Source organism: Leptodactylus fuscus, chromosome 7 (genome assembly GCF_031893055.1).
Source record: "Leptodactylus fuscus isolate aLepFus1 chromosome 7, aLepFus1.hap2, whole genome shotgun sequence".
NCBI lineage: Eukaryota > Metazoa > Chordata > Amphibia > Anura > Leptodactylidae > Leptodactylus > Leptodactylus fuscus.
The window spans coordinates 41,771,831-41,786,979 of record NC_134271.1 but is presented as its reverse complement, the minus strand read 5'-3'; the positions used below and the strand labels follow the sequence as shown (position 1 = coordinate 41,786,979).

The following is a 15,149-nucleotide window of genomic DNA, read 5'->3' as shown; positions in this document are numbered from 1 at the left end:
TCCACCATGAATTGGTCCAAACTGGGGTTTTTAGAGGCTCCCTCCACCATGAATTGGTCCAAACTGGGCTGTTTAGCGGCTCCCTCCACCATTAATTGGTCCAAACTGGGCTGGTTAGAGGCTCCCTCCACCATGAATTTGCCCAAACTGGGCTGTTTAGAGGCTCCCTCCACCATGAATTTGCCCAAACTGGGCTGGTTAGAGGCTCCCTCCACCATGAATTGGTCCAAACTGGGGTTTTTAGAGGCTCCCTCCACCATGAATTGGTCCAAACTTGGCTGTTTAGAGGCTCCCTCCACCATTAATTGGTCCAAACTGGGCTGGTTAGAGGCTCCCTCCACCATGAATTGGTCCAAACTGGGTTTTTTAGAGGCTCCCTCCACCATGAATTGGTCCAAACTGGGGTTTTTAGAGGCTCCCTCCACCATGAATTGGTCCAAACTGGGCTGTTTAGCGGCTCCCTCCACCATTAATTGGTCCAAACTGGGCTGGTTAGAGGCTCCCTCCACCATGAATTTGCCCAAACTGGGCTGTTTAGAGGCTCCCTCCACCATGAATTTGCCCAAACTGGGCTGGTTAGAGGCTCCCTCCACCATGAATTGGTCCAAACTGGGGTTTTTAGAGGCTCCCTCCACCATGAATTGGTCCAAACTTGGCTGTTTAGAGGCTCCCTCCACCATTAATTGGTCCAAACTGGGCTGGTTAGAGGCTCCCTCCACCATGAATTGGTCCAAACTGGGTTTTTTAGAGGCTCCCTCCACCATTAATTGGTCCAAACTGGGCTGTTTAGCGGCTCCCTCCACCATTAATTGGTCCAAACTGGGCTGGTTAGAGGCTCCCTCCACCATGAATTTGCCCAAACTGGGCTGGTTAGAGGCTCCCTCCACCATGAATTGGTCCAAACTGGGGTTTTTAGAGGCTCCCTCCACCATTAATTGGTCCAAACTGGGCTGGTTAGAGGCTCCCTCCACCATGAATTGGTCCAAACTGGGTTTTTTAGAGGCTCCCTCCACCATGAATTTGCCCAAACTGGGCTGGTTAGAGGCTCCCTCCACCATGAATTTCCCAAAACTTGGCTGTTTAGAGGCTCCCTCCACCATTAATTGGTCCAAACTGGGCTGGTTAGAGGCTCCCTCCACCATGAATTTGCCCAAACTGGGCTGTTTAGAGGCTCCCTCCACCATGAATTGGTCCAAACTGGGTTTTTTAGAGGCTCCCTCCACCATGAATTGGTCCAAACTGGGCTGTTTAGAGGCTCCCTCCACCATGAATTTGCCCAAACTGGGCTGGTTAGAGGCTCCCTCCACCATGAATTGGTCCAAACTGGGCTGGTTAGAGGCTCCCTCCACCATGAATTTGCCCAAACTGGGCTGTTTAGAGGCTCCCTCCACCATGAATTGGTCCAAACTGGGTTTTTTAGAGGCTCCCTCCACCATGAATTGGTCCAAACTGGGCTGTTTAGAGGCTCCCTCCACCATGAATTTGCCCAAACTGGGCTGGTTAGAGGCTCCCTCCACCATTAATTGGTCCAAACTGGGCTGGTTAGAGGCTCCCTCCACCATGAATTTGCCCAAACTGGGCTGTTTAGAGGCTCCCTCCACCATGAATTTGCCCAAACTGGGCTGGTTAGAGGCTCCCTCCACCATGAATTGGTCCAAACTGGGGTTTTTAGAGGCTCCCTCCACCATGAATTTGCCCAAACTGGGCTGGTTAGAGGCTCCCTCCACCATGAATTGGTCCAAACTGGGTTTTTTAGAGGCTCCCTCCACCATGAATTTGCCCAAACTGGGCTGGTTAGAGGCTCCCTCCACCATGAATTGGTCCAAACTGGGTTTTTTAGAGGCTCCCTCCACCATGAATTTGCCCAAACTGGGCTGGTTAGAGGCTCCCTCCACCATGAATTGGTCCAAACTGGGGTTTTTAGAGGCTCCCTCCACCATGAATTTGCCCAAACTCTGCTGGTTAGAGGCTCAATCCACCCTGATTTTCAAAACAAATGTTGGTGCCAACCTCAACTTACTACAAGGGCCAAATTCACTGCTGGTGACAAGCTCTCCTCACTGCAAGTGCCAAATACACATGTTTCAAGGTGTTTTCCTACTGTCAGAGAGGTGGTATTGAGTGTGTAAAGTGTGTAGTTGTTAGGCTGTGATGTTGGGGTAATAGAGGGTCTTTGGTGTGTTAGATGCCCCCAGACATGCTTCCCCTGCTGTCCCAGTGTCATTCCAGAGGTGTTGGCATCATTTCCTGGGGTGTCATAGTGGACTTGGTGACCCTCCAGACACGGATTTGGGTTTCCCCCTTAACGAGTATCTGTTCCCCATAGACTATAATGGGGTTCGAAACCCATTCGAACACACGAACATTGAGCGGCTGTTCGAATCGAATTTCGAACCTCGAACATTTTAGTGTTCGCTCATCTCTATTAATTATGTTTGGGGGCACTTATGGGCAGTTATACTGGGGAAGATGGGGGATACCAAGGGAGCATACTGTGCAGAGGAGCAATAATGGGGCATTATACTGTGTGGGGGCACTAATGTCTCCACTCACAGTATAATGCTTCTTAATGCCTCCACCAATAGTATAATGCTCTTTAGTACCCCCACCCTCAGTATAATATAGCATTAGGATTTATTTTTTCCTAATTTTTCTTGCCTGGGGTGTGTCTTACAGTCACATGTCTTTTTGTCCGAAAATACTGGACATGTACAGCTCATACCTTTTCTTGATGGCAGAACCCAGTCAACAGACCTTTACTAAAAGTAATTGAGTACCCCGGTCATACAGCATCATTGGCGGAAGTCCGACACTTTTAAGCTCAAAATAATGAAAGCTGAAAAAGGTGTACAATATGTGTAAGCCTATAGTCTCTCTCTTTTTCTATACCATATAGGTGTACAGAAGTGTTCTCATAAAATCTCGGAGAAGGCGGCAATCTGGTGGCAGTGAACATACACAGTCAGGCTCTCCCACAGAAACCAATAAAGATCTAGGTAGGCACACACTTTACTGCTAAAGATGGACTCATGTACACAACTTTTCCTGCTACAATAAAGAGCAGATTGTTCTTCTAAATCCCGTGCCATCACCTGCTCTGTTTTTCACAGTGTTTTTCCTGCATCCCAATCTGGGAACACCCCTCCATATGCCCTAGTAATGTAGACGGACAGGAGTGTCTTCATGATGCAACCCCTTCAAATTTGTTTTGAATTCTGATTTTCAGGCAGCAGAGAGCCGAGTCCAGTGATGCGATCTAGTAGCACTCTGCCTGTACCACAACCCAGCAGTGCTCCCCCTACTCCAACACGAGTAACTGGAGCCAGCAGTGACTCAGAAGACGAAGAAAGAGGAGATCTTGTTCATTTCTACAACAACATCTATATTGGAAATATGAAAAGCTTTGCCCTGAAATACTCTCATGCAAATGCGGTAAATTGTCTTTTACATAATTATTGCATTTTTTTTCTTTAGTTTTAGTACAGTGCGTTAAAGGGAAGAAATCTGCCAAATCTCTCTGACGCTTCAGTGACTTAGACTAATAGATGTATTTGTAGAGCAATATTAAACAGTTACTATGATGACGGCAAATTGCTTAAGGCTAAGGCCGCACATTGTGCTTTTTTTTGTTGCAGATTTTGCTGTGGTTTTTTAAGCCAAAACTAGGAGTGATTTGAGAAGAAGGGAGAAATATACGCAATTCCTATATATTTCCCATTCCTTTTATAGCCATGCTTGGCTCTGGCTCAAAAAAAACACTGTAAAATCTGCAACAAAAAAAGCTGCGTTTCTGCAATGTGGGGCCTCAGCCTAAAGAGGAGCTGGCACCAAGTCCAAATTACAATTCTAAAAGCCATTTGATTTTTGTCCATTCACCTGTACAGAAGATATGACCCCTTGAAGTTTGACGTAGCTCCTATTCTCTAGCTGGGTGGTTTTGTTTAGCTCAGAGATTAAGTAACTGTCCACTTGAAAAATAAGAGCTAAGTCACAAATAACCTTCCAGGGTCCATATCCTTGGGGGAAAAAAAAATTAAAGAATCAGCCTTGGATTCCTCTTCATTTCCCAGTAACTGAATTGCTGTGTCTTTCCAATACTGAGTAAGCCCAGATTCCACCACTGATTCAGAAATCTAGCAGGATATTTAATTTGTCAGGGAGACAAAATCAGAATTGGCCTCAAAATCAGCCCCAGATCCTACCGCGTAAACGGGACCCTAAAATATAACTGTATTTATCCCATATGATGAAAGGAAGAAGAACAGAATGTACAAATCAATGAGGAAACAGTGCTTAGCTTGTACAAATGAGAACCTAGAGCTGAGACCAGGCACCCCAGGCTGGTCTATCACAGGCCCCTAAGCACTTTCTCCCTAAGCTACAGGAAAATGGGGCATATTTGGAAACTGTAGAATCCACTGTACAAGGTACTGCGTTACACTACTAGTTACTGACATCTGTGGCTAGGTTAACCTGCATTAATCCTAAAAAATGGAGATGGTGGAATTTAATAATTTTCTCAATGAAGCACTTCTAGAAAGGTTTATAAAGCTTCTCCAAACCACAGTCACTGTCTGGTTAACACTCCTTGTTTTGTTACAGAATGAAGCTACTCCTCTTTCCCCTTATCCTTCTATGCGGATCTTGTCCCCACGACGTGTACAGTTGTCTCACTGTCACCCTATCTACATTTCTCCTCACAATGAAGACTCTGCTACTTTATCCCCTCGAGAAAAGATCTCATATTATTTCAACCTCAGCCCTGCAAAGGTGAGTCTGACACATTCACTTGTACATATCTGTTGCTCAAGCAAATGAAAGACCAAATGAAAAGACTCATTTCTGGTGAGCGAAGAATATATGGCGGTATTGGTATTGATGCAATACCATTTTGCACAAATGTTGTAAACATTCAACACAGGGGTTAATAAAGGGCATCCATAACGCCATACATGTGCCTGCGCAGTAAGTGACATACCCATTATCTTACGACTGTATGGATGCTTGTTTAGATTGGTGACCCTGTGCAGTCACAATATAGAGCCTTAGAATTTCTTATGGTAACTTTGATTCTAATTCATTTTCAGCTATTCATTATTCTCTATTACCTATATTAACTTGGTTTGGCTTGAATGCGATACATTATCGTTGGTGTATTAAGTCGGGCCAAAATTAAAATGAACCACAAAAAAGCAAAAATTGCAAATTTAATTTTTTTATTGCAAAAAAAAAAAAAAAAGAAAAGAAAAAGATGGTTGGATTTTATGCAACCTAGAAAACCAATGTAGTTTTGTTCATCTGGTAAGTGACTATGTAGGCCAGATGTCAGATCCTTAAATGTCTGCAACTATAGGAAATATCCACTGGGCCCTATAGACTGTGTGTTGTAAAACCGATAATATATAATGTATAAGGCCGGCTTCACCCTTACCAGCAGCCTGGACAGTCACATGTTAATGGCTCAATGACATTTCTTTTTGAGGTCCCTGTATAATCGGAAACTCATATTACAGAATGCTGAATATTTACTGTAATACAACAAAAGTCAGGTATTCTTTTAATGTCTCTTAAATGTACCGTTGATTTTAACCAACAGAGATTGCAAGAGATCAATAGCATGATCAGAACTGGAGAAACTCCAACCAAGAAACGGGGGATACTTTTGGAAGATGGAAATGAGTCGCCAGCAAAGCGGATATGCCAAGAAAACCATAACGTCCTCTATAGGAAACTCCAAGATGTGGCTAATGATAGAGGCACTTTCTGTACTAGCTAGATGGTTGGGGCATCCCTGATTCAGTATTTCAAAAATCTTAATATATAATAATTTTGTAATTTTATGTAACTTGAGACTCCAGGACTGTAACCAGTTTGTATTATAACCTGCATTATATGGGGTATTTGGTGTGTGTGTGTGTGTGTGTGTGTGTATATATATATATATATATATATATATATGTGTGTATATATATATATATATATATATATATATATATATATATAAATATACACACACAATATATGTATATTGTATATATGCAATAGTGTTTTAGGCAGATGTGGAAAAACTGCTGCAAACTAAGAATGCCATTAAATATGGAAGTGTTAATAGTTTTTTTTTTTTTTTCAAGTGACAAAATGCAAAGGGAATGAACAGAAGAGAAGTAGAAATCAGATATTTGCTGTGACTTTCCTTTGCCTTTGAAACAGCATTCGTTCTTCTAGATACTTACATACAGTTTTTGAAGGAACTCCGCAGGAAGATTATTCTAAACATCTTGGAGAACTAACCACAGATATTCTGCTCAAATCCTTCAGTCTCCTTATCTAATCCCATGAGCAGACTCCATGATGTTGAAATGCGGGCTCTATGGTGTTGTATCATCACTTCAAGGAATCCGTCTCCAAAGGGCGGGTCACAAAATATTGACTTGATTTAGATTTCTTTTTTGTTTGTTCACTTTGCATTTTTTTAATTGACAGAAATATACTATTAAACAGGTTTTACGTTGCAATATTTTTCCACACTCTGCCTGAACCTTTTGCACAGTACTGTAAATATAACTGGCTGAGCACTTAGGCAGCAAACCTGCCCATAGATTGCACTAGAACGCTCATATACACAGATGAGTCCTGATAACTTGCTTATATTCATGGCGGAGACCAGCACAAGCAATAATATAGTACACTTAGTTTTCAGTTATTGTTCTTAACAGATCTTCTTCATGCAGTACTACCTGTAGATGGACATATTAAAGCTAGTCCTAGTATGTTCAGTATCTAAAGCCCTATATGTCCATGGCCACCTTTTTGCTATAAATCAGGTTCCAAGAAGTAATGGTAGTAAAGTATATGGTTATTTCCTGGGCCTCCCCAGTGTACTTCCTACACAGGCACATTCACATCTGTGAAATTAGAGTGATAATGTAGAAGTGTTACTGTGTCCATTGTGTAGGTACGGACTTACAGCAAAGCCTGTACATCCCTACAGCTAGTAGTCTATATGTCTACCTATGGTATCTCTGAATGGCATTTTATTACAGAGAAATTCTCCCTAATTGGCAGTGTAAGGTATTGTACAATCCTGTGAGGTGGCCTGCTGCTCTAAACCTTACCAAGGTAGGTGACCACATAGCTGGAAATTTCAATAAGGTGTGAACTCCGTAACTGTCAATCTGGCTTTAGAAGACGATGGTGTATTCTGTTCAATTACATGTAGGAGCCCTTGTAACTATCAATCACACCTTCTATTAATCCTATACTGGCTTACCTTTAGTAATCTTCAGTAACTATGCTTCTTGTGGTTTGGAACATTTTCATGTTTCTACCAACTATTCCGGCTCATGTGTAACCAATAGTGAGGAGATAAGTCCTAATGGGTCTTAGGATTTCTAATCAGACCGCACTTAAGAAATCCGCTGTGTAGGTTCTGACCAACTAGCCATGTAAGATCATTGTGAAGGTCATTGGTAAAAGTTTGTCCAGTAGCAATATTCTCAGATTTTTGTAGGCAGGGCACAAGATGTTTATTACATAAGTGCACTGACTTATAGAGCAGTTTTATGGTGCTAACAGTTTAGCTACATCGTATTAAATGGGTTTTATGGGGTTAATATTGAAGTTAGAGATCAAGTGCTGATGCATTATAATGAAGATACACCATGTAAAGTGTTTTGTGTGTTAGCATGTGGATACAGCAATATTTGTTTGTATTTCAGACAAGACTATATTAATTGTAAAAGTGAATACAGTATGGGAAGGATATCCCATAGGGAGGCAGACACCCCTACCACTATAGACACGTGTGAGTAGAGGAGGCCTTAAAAAAGTTGTCTTTGATGAGACGGCTCTTTAAACCCTTTTCTAGGCATATACAGATGTAGCAAGCTGCAGTTTCAGTGGTTCTTCAAGAGTTGTTGCAGTGCGCCTATTCTGTATACACTCTTTGTATCGTACACCAGGCAATGCAAGCATTGATAACAAAAGTAGCAATAAACAAACTGATGTTACATGGTGAAGGTTCATTTGGCACTTGCTACATCTGTGTAAACTCCTTTCTAAAGGCTTCAGAGAACTCTTTGGTTCCATCAATGGACCATCCACGAGCCAAGTCACAGTAGCTCTGTTCTCCATATAGTAGCTTCTAAGAACAGCTGATTGGCGGGGGTCCTGGGTGTCAGACCCCTACTAATCTGATACTGATGATCTATCCTATGGATAGGTCGTAAATATTGTTCACCCACTGATTAGGAGAATGGGGAGTTTTGTTACCCATTGTAAATGGAGTAGAGGTTGGGCAGCAGTGCATGTACCACTCCGGCCCTCCCACTGAAGTAACTTGTTAAGTCAATCTGTTAATGTTTTGCTTTTTTTTTTTTTTTTTTTTTCTTTAAAATCTCTGCCCTGTGTGTACTAGTTGTTAGTGCTTGAGAATGCCTAAAAAAACAAACAAAAAGGATTTCCCAAAACAAGATATTAAAGTATAAATTATTTTATTTATTGTAACGTCAGCCGCTCATCTGTAGCTCATCCATGACTAAATATTCTCCTAACCCTGTCCTAACATGATGATGGAAGTGACACCTTTCTGTACAGTATTGTTGTTTTAGTTGTGTGGCTGTATAAGACTGCTTGATAATGAAAAACCTTGTACAGAATCCTGTGATGTCTCTTTCTTTTCCATTCCAAGCTATAAATGGTTATTTATTGGCCTGCTGGGAGTTGTAAGGGCACAGTACTCTGAAATGCAGAGGTGACCCCTCCATTACTTTAGTGTATTTCAGAAATTATTTTGACATCCCTCCATGATCTCTTGTGGCAGATCTTCTGCATTTATACTTTACATGTAAATTTATAACATCCCTCAAAGCGTTATCTGACTGTACTTTTCTAATATAGTAAAGTATTCGCGCATGCCACCTGACGTAACCCACATGCAGTATACATTTAGGAATAGATAAGTATTACGGGTTTGCGGAAGGACCTACCAATCTGCTACGGAGATCTTCCTGCCATTGGCAGAAGTGTTTCCTGCTCCAACTCACTTCACTGGGAGCATCGGCTCGAATCATCTGAAGATCAGACAGGATGCTTTTTTAATACTTTTTTTTCAGTTAATAAGATAATCTTTTAATAGTCCCCCAATGGGGAAATTTCAGTGATACAGTTTCATAGATGGTACAGTAGTATATAACAAGAGAGAAAAACACATACAAGCTCATGGCAGATAGAAAAATCCTAGCAATCATAGCAACTAAAAAGGAAGAAACACAGACACACTGCAGGATCATTTAGTTCTCTGTGTGAAGTGATGTTAATAATACAGCCGACCTTGGTTGGAGGACACGAGGAGGGGTCACAGCATGTAGATATAACATGCAGAAACATTTTTTTGCAGAGGTGGGGGACATATGCAGCTATCAGGATAACGTGGTAGTTCTTTGGTAGGTGGTGAGATCTCCTGCTCACAGCTGATAGTTCGGTATCGTGCATCAGCACTATTGTCCATTAACCACAAAAAAATGACCCAAATGTCCTTCATCACAAGCCCTCCTCTTCCTTTCTTCTTACCACTGTGTTCTGCTGCCCAAAGAAGGCTGAGGCCATCCAGGTAGACAGGGTGCTGCTCTCTTGCTAAGCTTCCATAAACTCATGGGGTAGGTGGGTGATGGTAGGTTCCCAGGTTGTAACAGAGTCCCACGTGTCCACAGTAATAGAGAGAAATACCAGTCAGCTGTAGGCATCTTCCCACATCAGCAATAGATGCCAAAAATCATCTCCTTGAAAAGAAGAAATCCACACTTCCATGTAGGTTTCTCCTCCATGCCACATGGTGCCCATGCTGTCCTTAGCTCCTGGGGGGATGGTAACAGGCACATATCCACACAGGAAACTCCAGCTGAATCAGGTCTTGAGTCTTGTCCATGCTTTAACAATAGAAACAAAAGGAAAGAAAATACTCCACAGGGTCTTCCATTCGATTTATAGTTGCTAACTCATAGTGCTAGGTTGCTTGAGTAGAGGATTCTTGAAGATACAGACAAAAAGAGTGAAAAGGAAAGATAAAGGTCGCTCTCAGCTTGGAGCTCTGTATCGAGGCTGCCACTCATGCGGCGCCATCTTTGAATAGAAGCAGCATGTTTCTTCCATATAAATGATTGGGAGGTGGCCTTCTTGTGCACATTCCAACACAAAACTCCTTAGGCTAAAACCCCATGTTGCGGAAACGCAGCTTTTTTTTGTTGCAGATTTTGTTGTGTTTTTTTAAGCAAAAACCAGAAGTGGATTGAGCAAGAGGGTGAAGTATAAGAGCTTTCTATATGTTTCTCATTCCTTTTGTAGTCATTCTTGGCATTGGCTCAAGAAAATGCAACAAAATATGCATAAAAAAGCTGCGTTTCCGCAACATGGGGCCTCAGCCTTAATCCTGACAAAGAATGTGTCTCAAGGCTTAAAAATGGCCTGATGTAGTCCTATCCAGGTCCTGCTTTTCATCTACCTTGTTGCTTTACGTTACAGCTCTCCTTCCCTTTTTGCTATCCTTTAGCTTTCTTAAAGTATTTTCTTGAGAAACCAATTATCATTACAAGGAGGATGGAATGATTTTATTCCACAAGCAAGTAAGCTAATAGTGTGGAACAGAAGATAATACCGTAACAGCGAGAATACTAATGTCGAAAACCAGGACTGGACAAATCTTACTCAGTGTCAGCTGACAAAGCCAGGCGGCTTCAACATCACATCCTGTGTGTAAAGGTTCATGTATACAGCATGGAGCCATCCAACCTCTGTGTGCTGCTGTACGTGTCCCATTGGGTGTACAGAGATATTCTACAAGCAGTGCTACATAAAAAAGCCATTCCACAACTTTAATTCCTGGCAGATTTGAACATCTTTGAGTATAACAAATATTAAAATATTTTTTACAATATCTGAGCCATAGTAAAGGCCACCGCTCTTTCAGGGACTCTGTCATCAGCCGCCCAAGGCGAGATACTCTTTTTGCCTCAGATACAGCTCTGAATACATCCCATTATAACTTTTCTATATACAGTCTGCATAGTACAATCATGGCTTGTAACATTTCAATCTAAACCCAAAATAAGACTACATGTACATGCAGGAGCCCTAGAAAATCCAAGGCATTAATGTGTCATTGGTGCTTTCCACAGACCCTTACACCTGAATGAGGCCGCCCCCCCCCCCCCCATAATAAGACACGATCAGCGTATTTCAGAAAAGCATTATAGGCTCCACATGGATCTGTGAATGTCACAATCCTGTGTATGGGGCAACAGAAATGAACAATCTGTTAAAACAGATTGCACACAGACCCAAACATACGGTCATGATCTCTTTTTACGGACAATTTTCCACAGATTTCCCATCTGCCAGACGGGTGGTCATTTATTCACAGTGGTTTCTGTATATGATTGTACCATCAACAAATAGACATCAACATGTCACATACGGACACCTAACAGGCTCTTCTATTTCCAGAAGACACGCTTTACTTCTCAATTCACTTCTTTGTTCATGCTCAATTTAACTAAATTAAGATTCTTGTAACTGTATCTATATGTGTTGTGTGTAGGATTTTGTGCTAGATGGCGCTAGAGACCAGGCTAAACTGACCGCAGAGTCATTTCCATGGAATGAACTGCTGGAGTTGAAGAATTTTGCTCACAATATTCATTGCATTATATACCATATGATCATAACTTATGAGATATAATATACATTGTGAACAAAGCTTTGTGTAGATGGTCATTTGTAGAAAAGCCAGGTCTAACATTTTCAGTGGTAAAACGGATCCTGTTCTCAGGACGCAGGAAAACCATACTAGTTGTGAAAAATCTGAAGAATTTGTCTAAATATTGTTAGAAATAGAGAACTGTCTGTCTAAACACTTAAAATATAAAACATAATTCATATAGTAAGTTAAAAAAGAGCTAATGCTAAAGCCTTCTATATTCGTGCCCTATAGAGGCTTAACAGGCGACCTTCAAATTTTTGGGAATACGTGGATGGCTTTTTTAACTTATTATATGACTAAAGCTATATATTTTTATGTGATTATATAGGCAGTTCTCTATATCTAACTTCTAGTTGTTAAGTTAATTGAAATTGCTTAAAGTGACGCTATATGGCTCCCAGAGCTTGAAAATAGAGATGAGCCGATCTTTATAAAAAAAATTGATACCGCCGATTCACCGAATTTTCTGTAACGATTCGACTTGATCCGAATTAATTTGCAGCAAATCGCGTTATAAGTAGAGATGAGCGAGTACTGTTCGGATCAGCCGATCCGAACAGCACGCTCTATATAGAAATGAATGGATGCACTTACTACTTCCGCTTTGACGGCGGCCGGCCGCTTAACCCCCCGCGTGCCGGCTACGTCCATTCATTTCTATGCGAGCGTGCTGTTCGGATCGACTGATCCGAACAGTACTCGCTCATCTCTAGTTATAACCCCTTTCCACATCCGCCTTAATAGTATGGCGCTGCCGGGAAGGACTTCCCACAAACCACAGTGGAAGCAAGAGGCGCACACAGAAACTGTATGCGCACCCTACTAGGCGGGTATCAGCCATATGCAACGGCTGACACTGTCCTCTAACAACCCTGGTCAGAGCTGACCTGCTGCAGTCAGGGTTTTTGTTTTTTTATGTATATATTGGGGCCCCAGTCGCCCCCTCTGTGACATTTTTTGGGGATGTCACTGCTCCTATTCAGCAGCCTGGGGTCTGACCAGTGACCCTGGGTCTGCCCCTTCACTTTTCCTCCACATGTGACAACTGGGCCCCCAATCACAGGCCACAGCAGTGAGCACTGGGGAGCAGGACCTTAGTCACCGTCTGGAAGAGCTCCGGAGTGGATGCTGAGTCCAGGACAGGTGAATATCAGGTATTTTTTTAAAAAATTTTAATCACCCTTCCTGGCCTGGCATGTAATAAAAAGGGGCCAGGCAATTGCAAGATGTGTAGCGGTCGAGGAACCATGCTTTATCCGATCACTATCATGGTGGTCTGGGGCCCCAGCCATTTCCAGATGGCCACAGGCTCCGTATCCTACCCTGGGTGCTGACGGTAGCCATGTTGGCACTCCCCCCATCTCTCCGCTGGGGGTGGCAAGGAGAAAATGTAACATGGCGGAACTCCTTGGGCGCCGCGGTCAAACATGCATCCAAACATGCAATACCCCCGATCAGAGCTGTGCAATTCGTCACCATGAAGTGTGAGAAAATCTGGATTCAATACAAATTGAATATTTCCTGAAATTCAGATCGAATTGCGCTTCGTTTCACTCATCTCTAATTGAGAACTCCACCCAGGTTAGGCAATGTATACCCAGTAGCCGGGTTCAGGAGATAGATTGGAGTTGTAAGGACAAGCTAAAAGCCAGACACTGCATATTTGGACATCACCTAAAGGATTAGTCGCTGTGAATTTATTGGTGGTAAATCCATTGAATTATATTAAAAAAAAAGTTGCAAAATCTTTGAGATTTCAACAGAAGCAAATCTCTGAGAGTCAGACTGCATTGTAGGTTTTTTGTCTACCACATGTCATTTATGTTGGGGGTTCAATGCAAAATCTATAATGGGCCCCCTACCTTCCTTGTGCCATTTATAATATAGTGGTAATGTTAATCTCATGTGGCCGTAGCCTTATAAACACAACAGTGCCTATAACACTATTACTGTAGTATAGATATTGAGACGGTCCCTATATGATCTGGACATGCTGTCATCTCATCCCTTTCCCTCCCAAGAAGTAACCCAGTTAAGATGTCCTGAACGGTTTTTCTTTTTTCTAAAATAAGTAAAGCCATGTATTCTACATTCTCATGCTTTATCATTGTTGTGCTTGCAACACACACTTAAGTGAATGTATGAACAAAGGGGCCACAAAACTAACCGTCCTGATGTGTTTCTCCTATTTACAGCCCTCTCCATAGTTACTTATAGCCGTACTTTGGCTTCGTTTATTTAAAGTGCAGAAGGTGTTGACAGGTTTTAAGGTTCGGTGCACTTTTCTTACAACCAAGCTGAGGAAACAGCACCAGCCTTCTTCACATATGTGGTGGACAAACTTCCATGATCCTCAGTCTTATGGTATCTTGTAAAGGGGTTGTACCAGTAACTAAACTGAACTGGCATTTTGAGGAAACTTTCTGTTTTTAAAAATGTTTCCTTGCAGAAATGATCTTCTTGGATTAGCACCCCCTGGTGTTCAAGATGTGTAGGTCTCTGCATATCACTCTAATGGGCCTCTGTTCGTCATACATACCCAATAGAATATATTAAAGCTTCTGCTGTAGCCTCAATCGAAGAATTAGGGATATCATTTCGGTTGATATAAGCTTTTATTCACCATAGGGAGATACATTTCTAACATTAAAAAAACCATTTACCATTAAAAAGGTACGCCCCTACGACCTATGGTTATTGCCTGAGGTGGTACCTCCCCATCTTTAAATAGGATGCTACCGATTAGCACCCAATGATTTACTCACCGATCCCTGCTCCTGTTACGTCCCAATGTTTTACAGCATGGGTATGTACTGTGAAGGCAGAAATGGAGGCCGGACTGGACTGGACAGGAGCAGGGACTTATGAGTAAAATATTGGCAGCTACCTGTTGATATAATCCAATGGGTATCGGCCTAACCTTAAAATTTTGCCTCATCTCTCTTAGGCATCCTTGCCATGTCCGACAGTTACCCAGCATTCCTCTTCAGCCTTCTGACACCCTGTATCAAGAAGTTATCGCACCCCATGTGACCCCTGAGACCCAATCACAGGCCTCAGTGGTAACCCCAGAGCAAATGAAGTCAGTCAAAACTCTGAAGAAGATGCTGAGGACTGCCGGACACAGCGAGTATGGAAAGGAGAGGTGGGGCACCATGAGCATAGCTGTGTGTTATTTTTACTTACCTCCCCTGGGTCTCCACTTATTATACTTTAGAGCCTGAGGAGACCATAGATATAATAGTGTGTAAGTGACAAATCCTATAAGTATTCGGTTTGGACCAAGCCCGAGAGTTCGTGTCCAAAAATTTTAATTAGGAGGAGTTGTCATGCAACCAATAATCGCCAGAAGGCAACTCCTTGTGTACCGTGAATGCAACTTCTAGATGCAAAA

General features: G+C 42.2%; 1 protein-coding gene across 1 annotated transcript in view; it reads left to right on the top strand.

Moving 5' to 3' along the window:
* RBL2 (RB transcriptional corepressor like 2) overlaps positions 1 to 8,240 on the top strand; it is a 73,469-nt gene extending 65,229 nt beyond the window's left edge. Inside the window, exons 19-22 of the mRNA XM_075281775.1 lie at positions 2,897 to 2,996; positions 3,227 to 3,432; positions 4,603 to 4,770; positions 5,597 to 8,240. Coding sequence (XP_075137876.1) covers positions 2,897 to 2,996; positions 3,227 to 3,432; positions 4,603 to 4,770; positions 5,597 to 5,776 — 654 coding nt within the window. The 3' untranslated portion in view covers positions 5,777 to 8,240. The remainder of the gene's footprint in view (positions 1 to 2,896; positions 2,997 to 3,226; positions 3,433 to 4,602; positions 4,771 to 5,596) is intronic.
* The last annotated feature ends 6,909 nt before the right edge of the window (positions 8,241 to 15,149 follow it).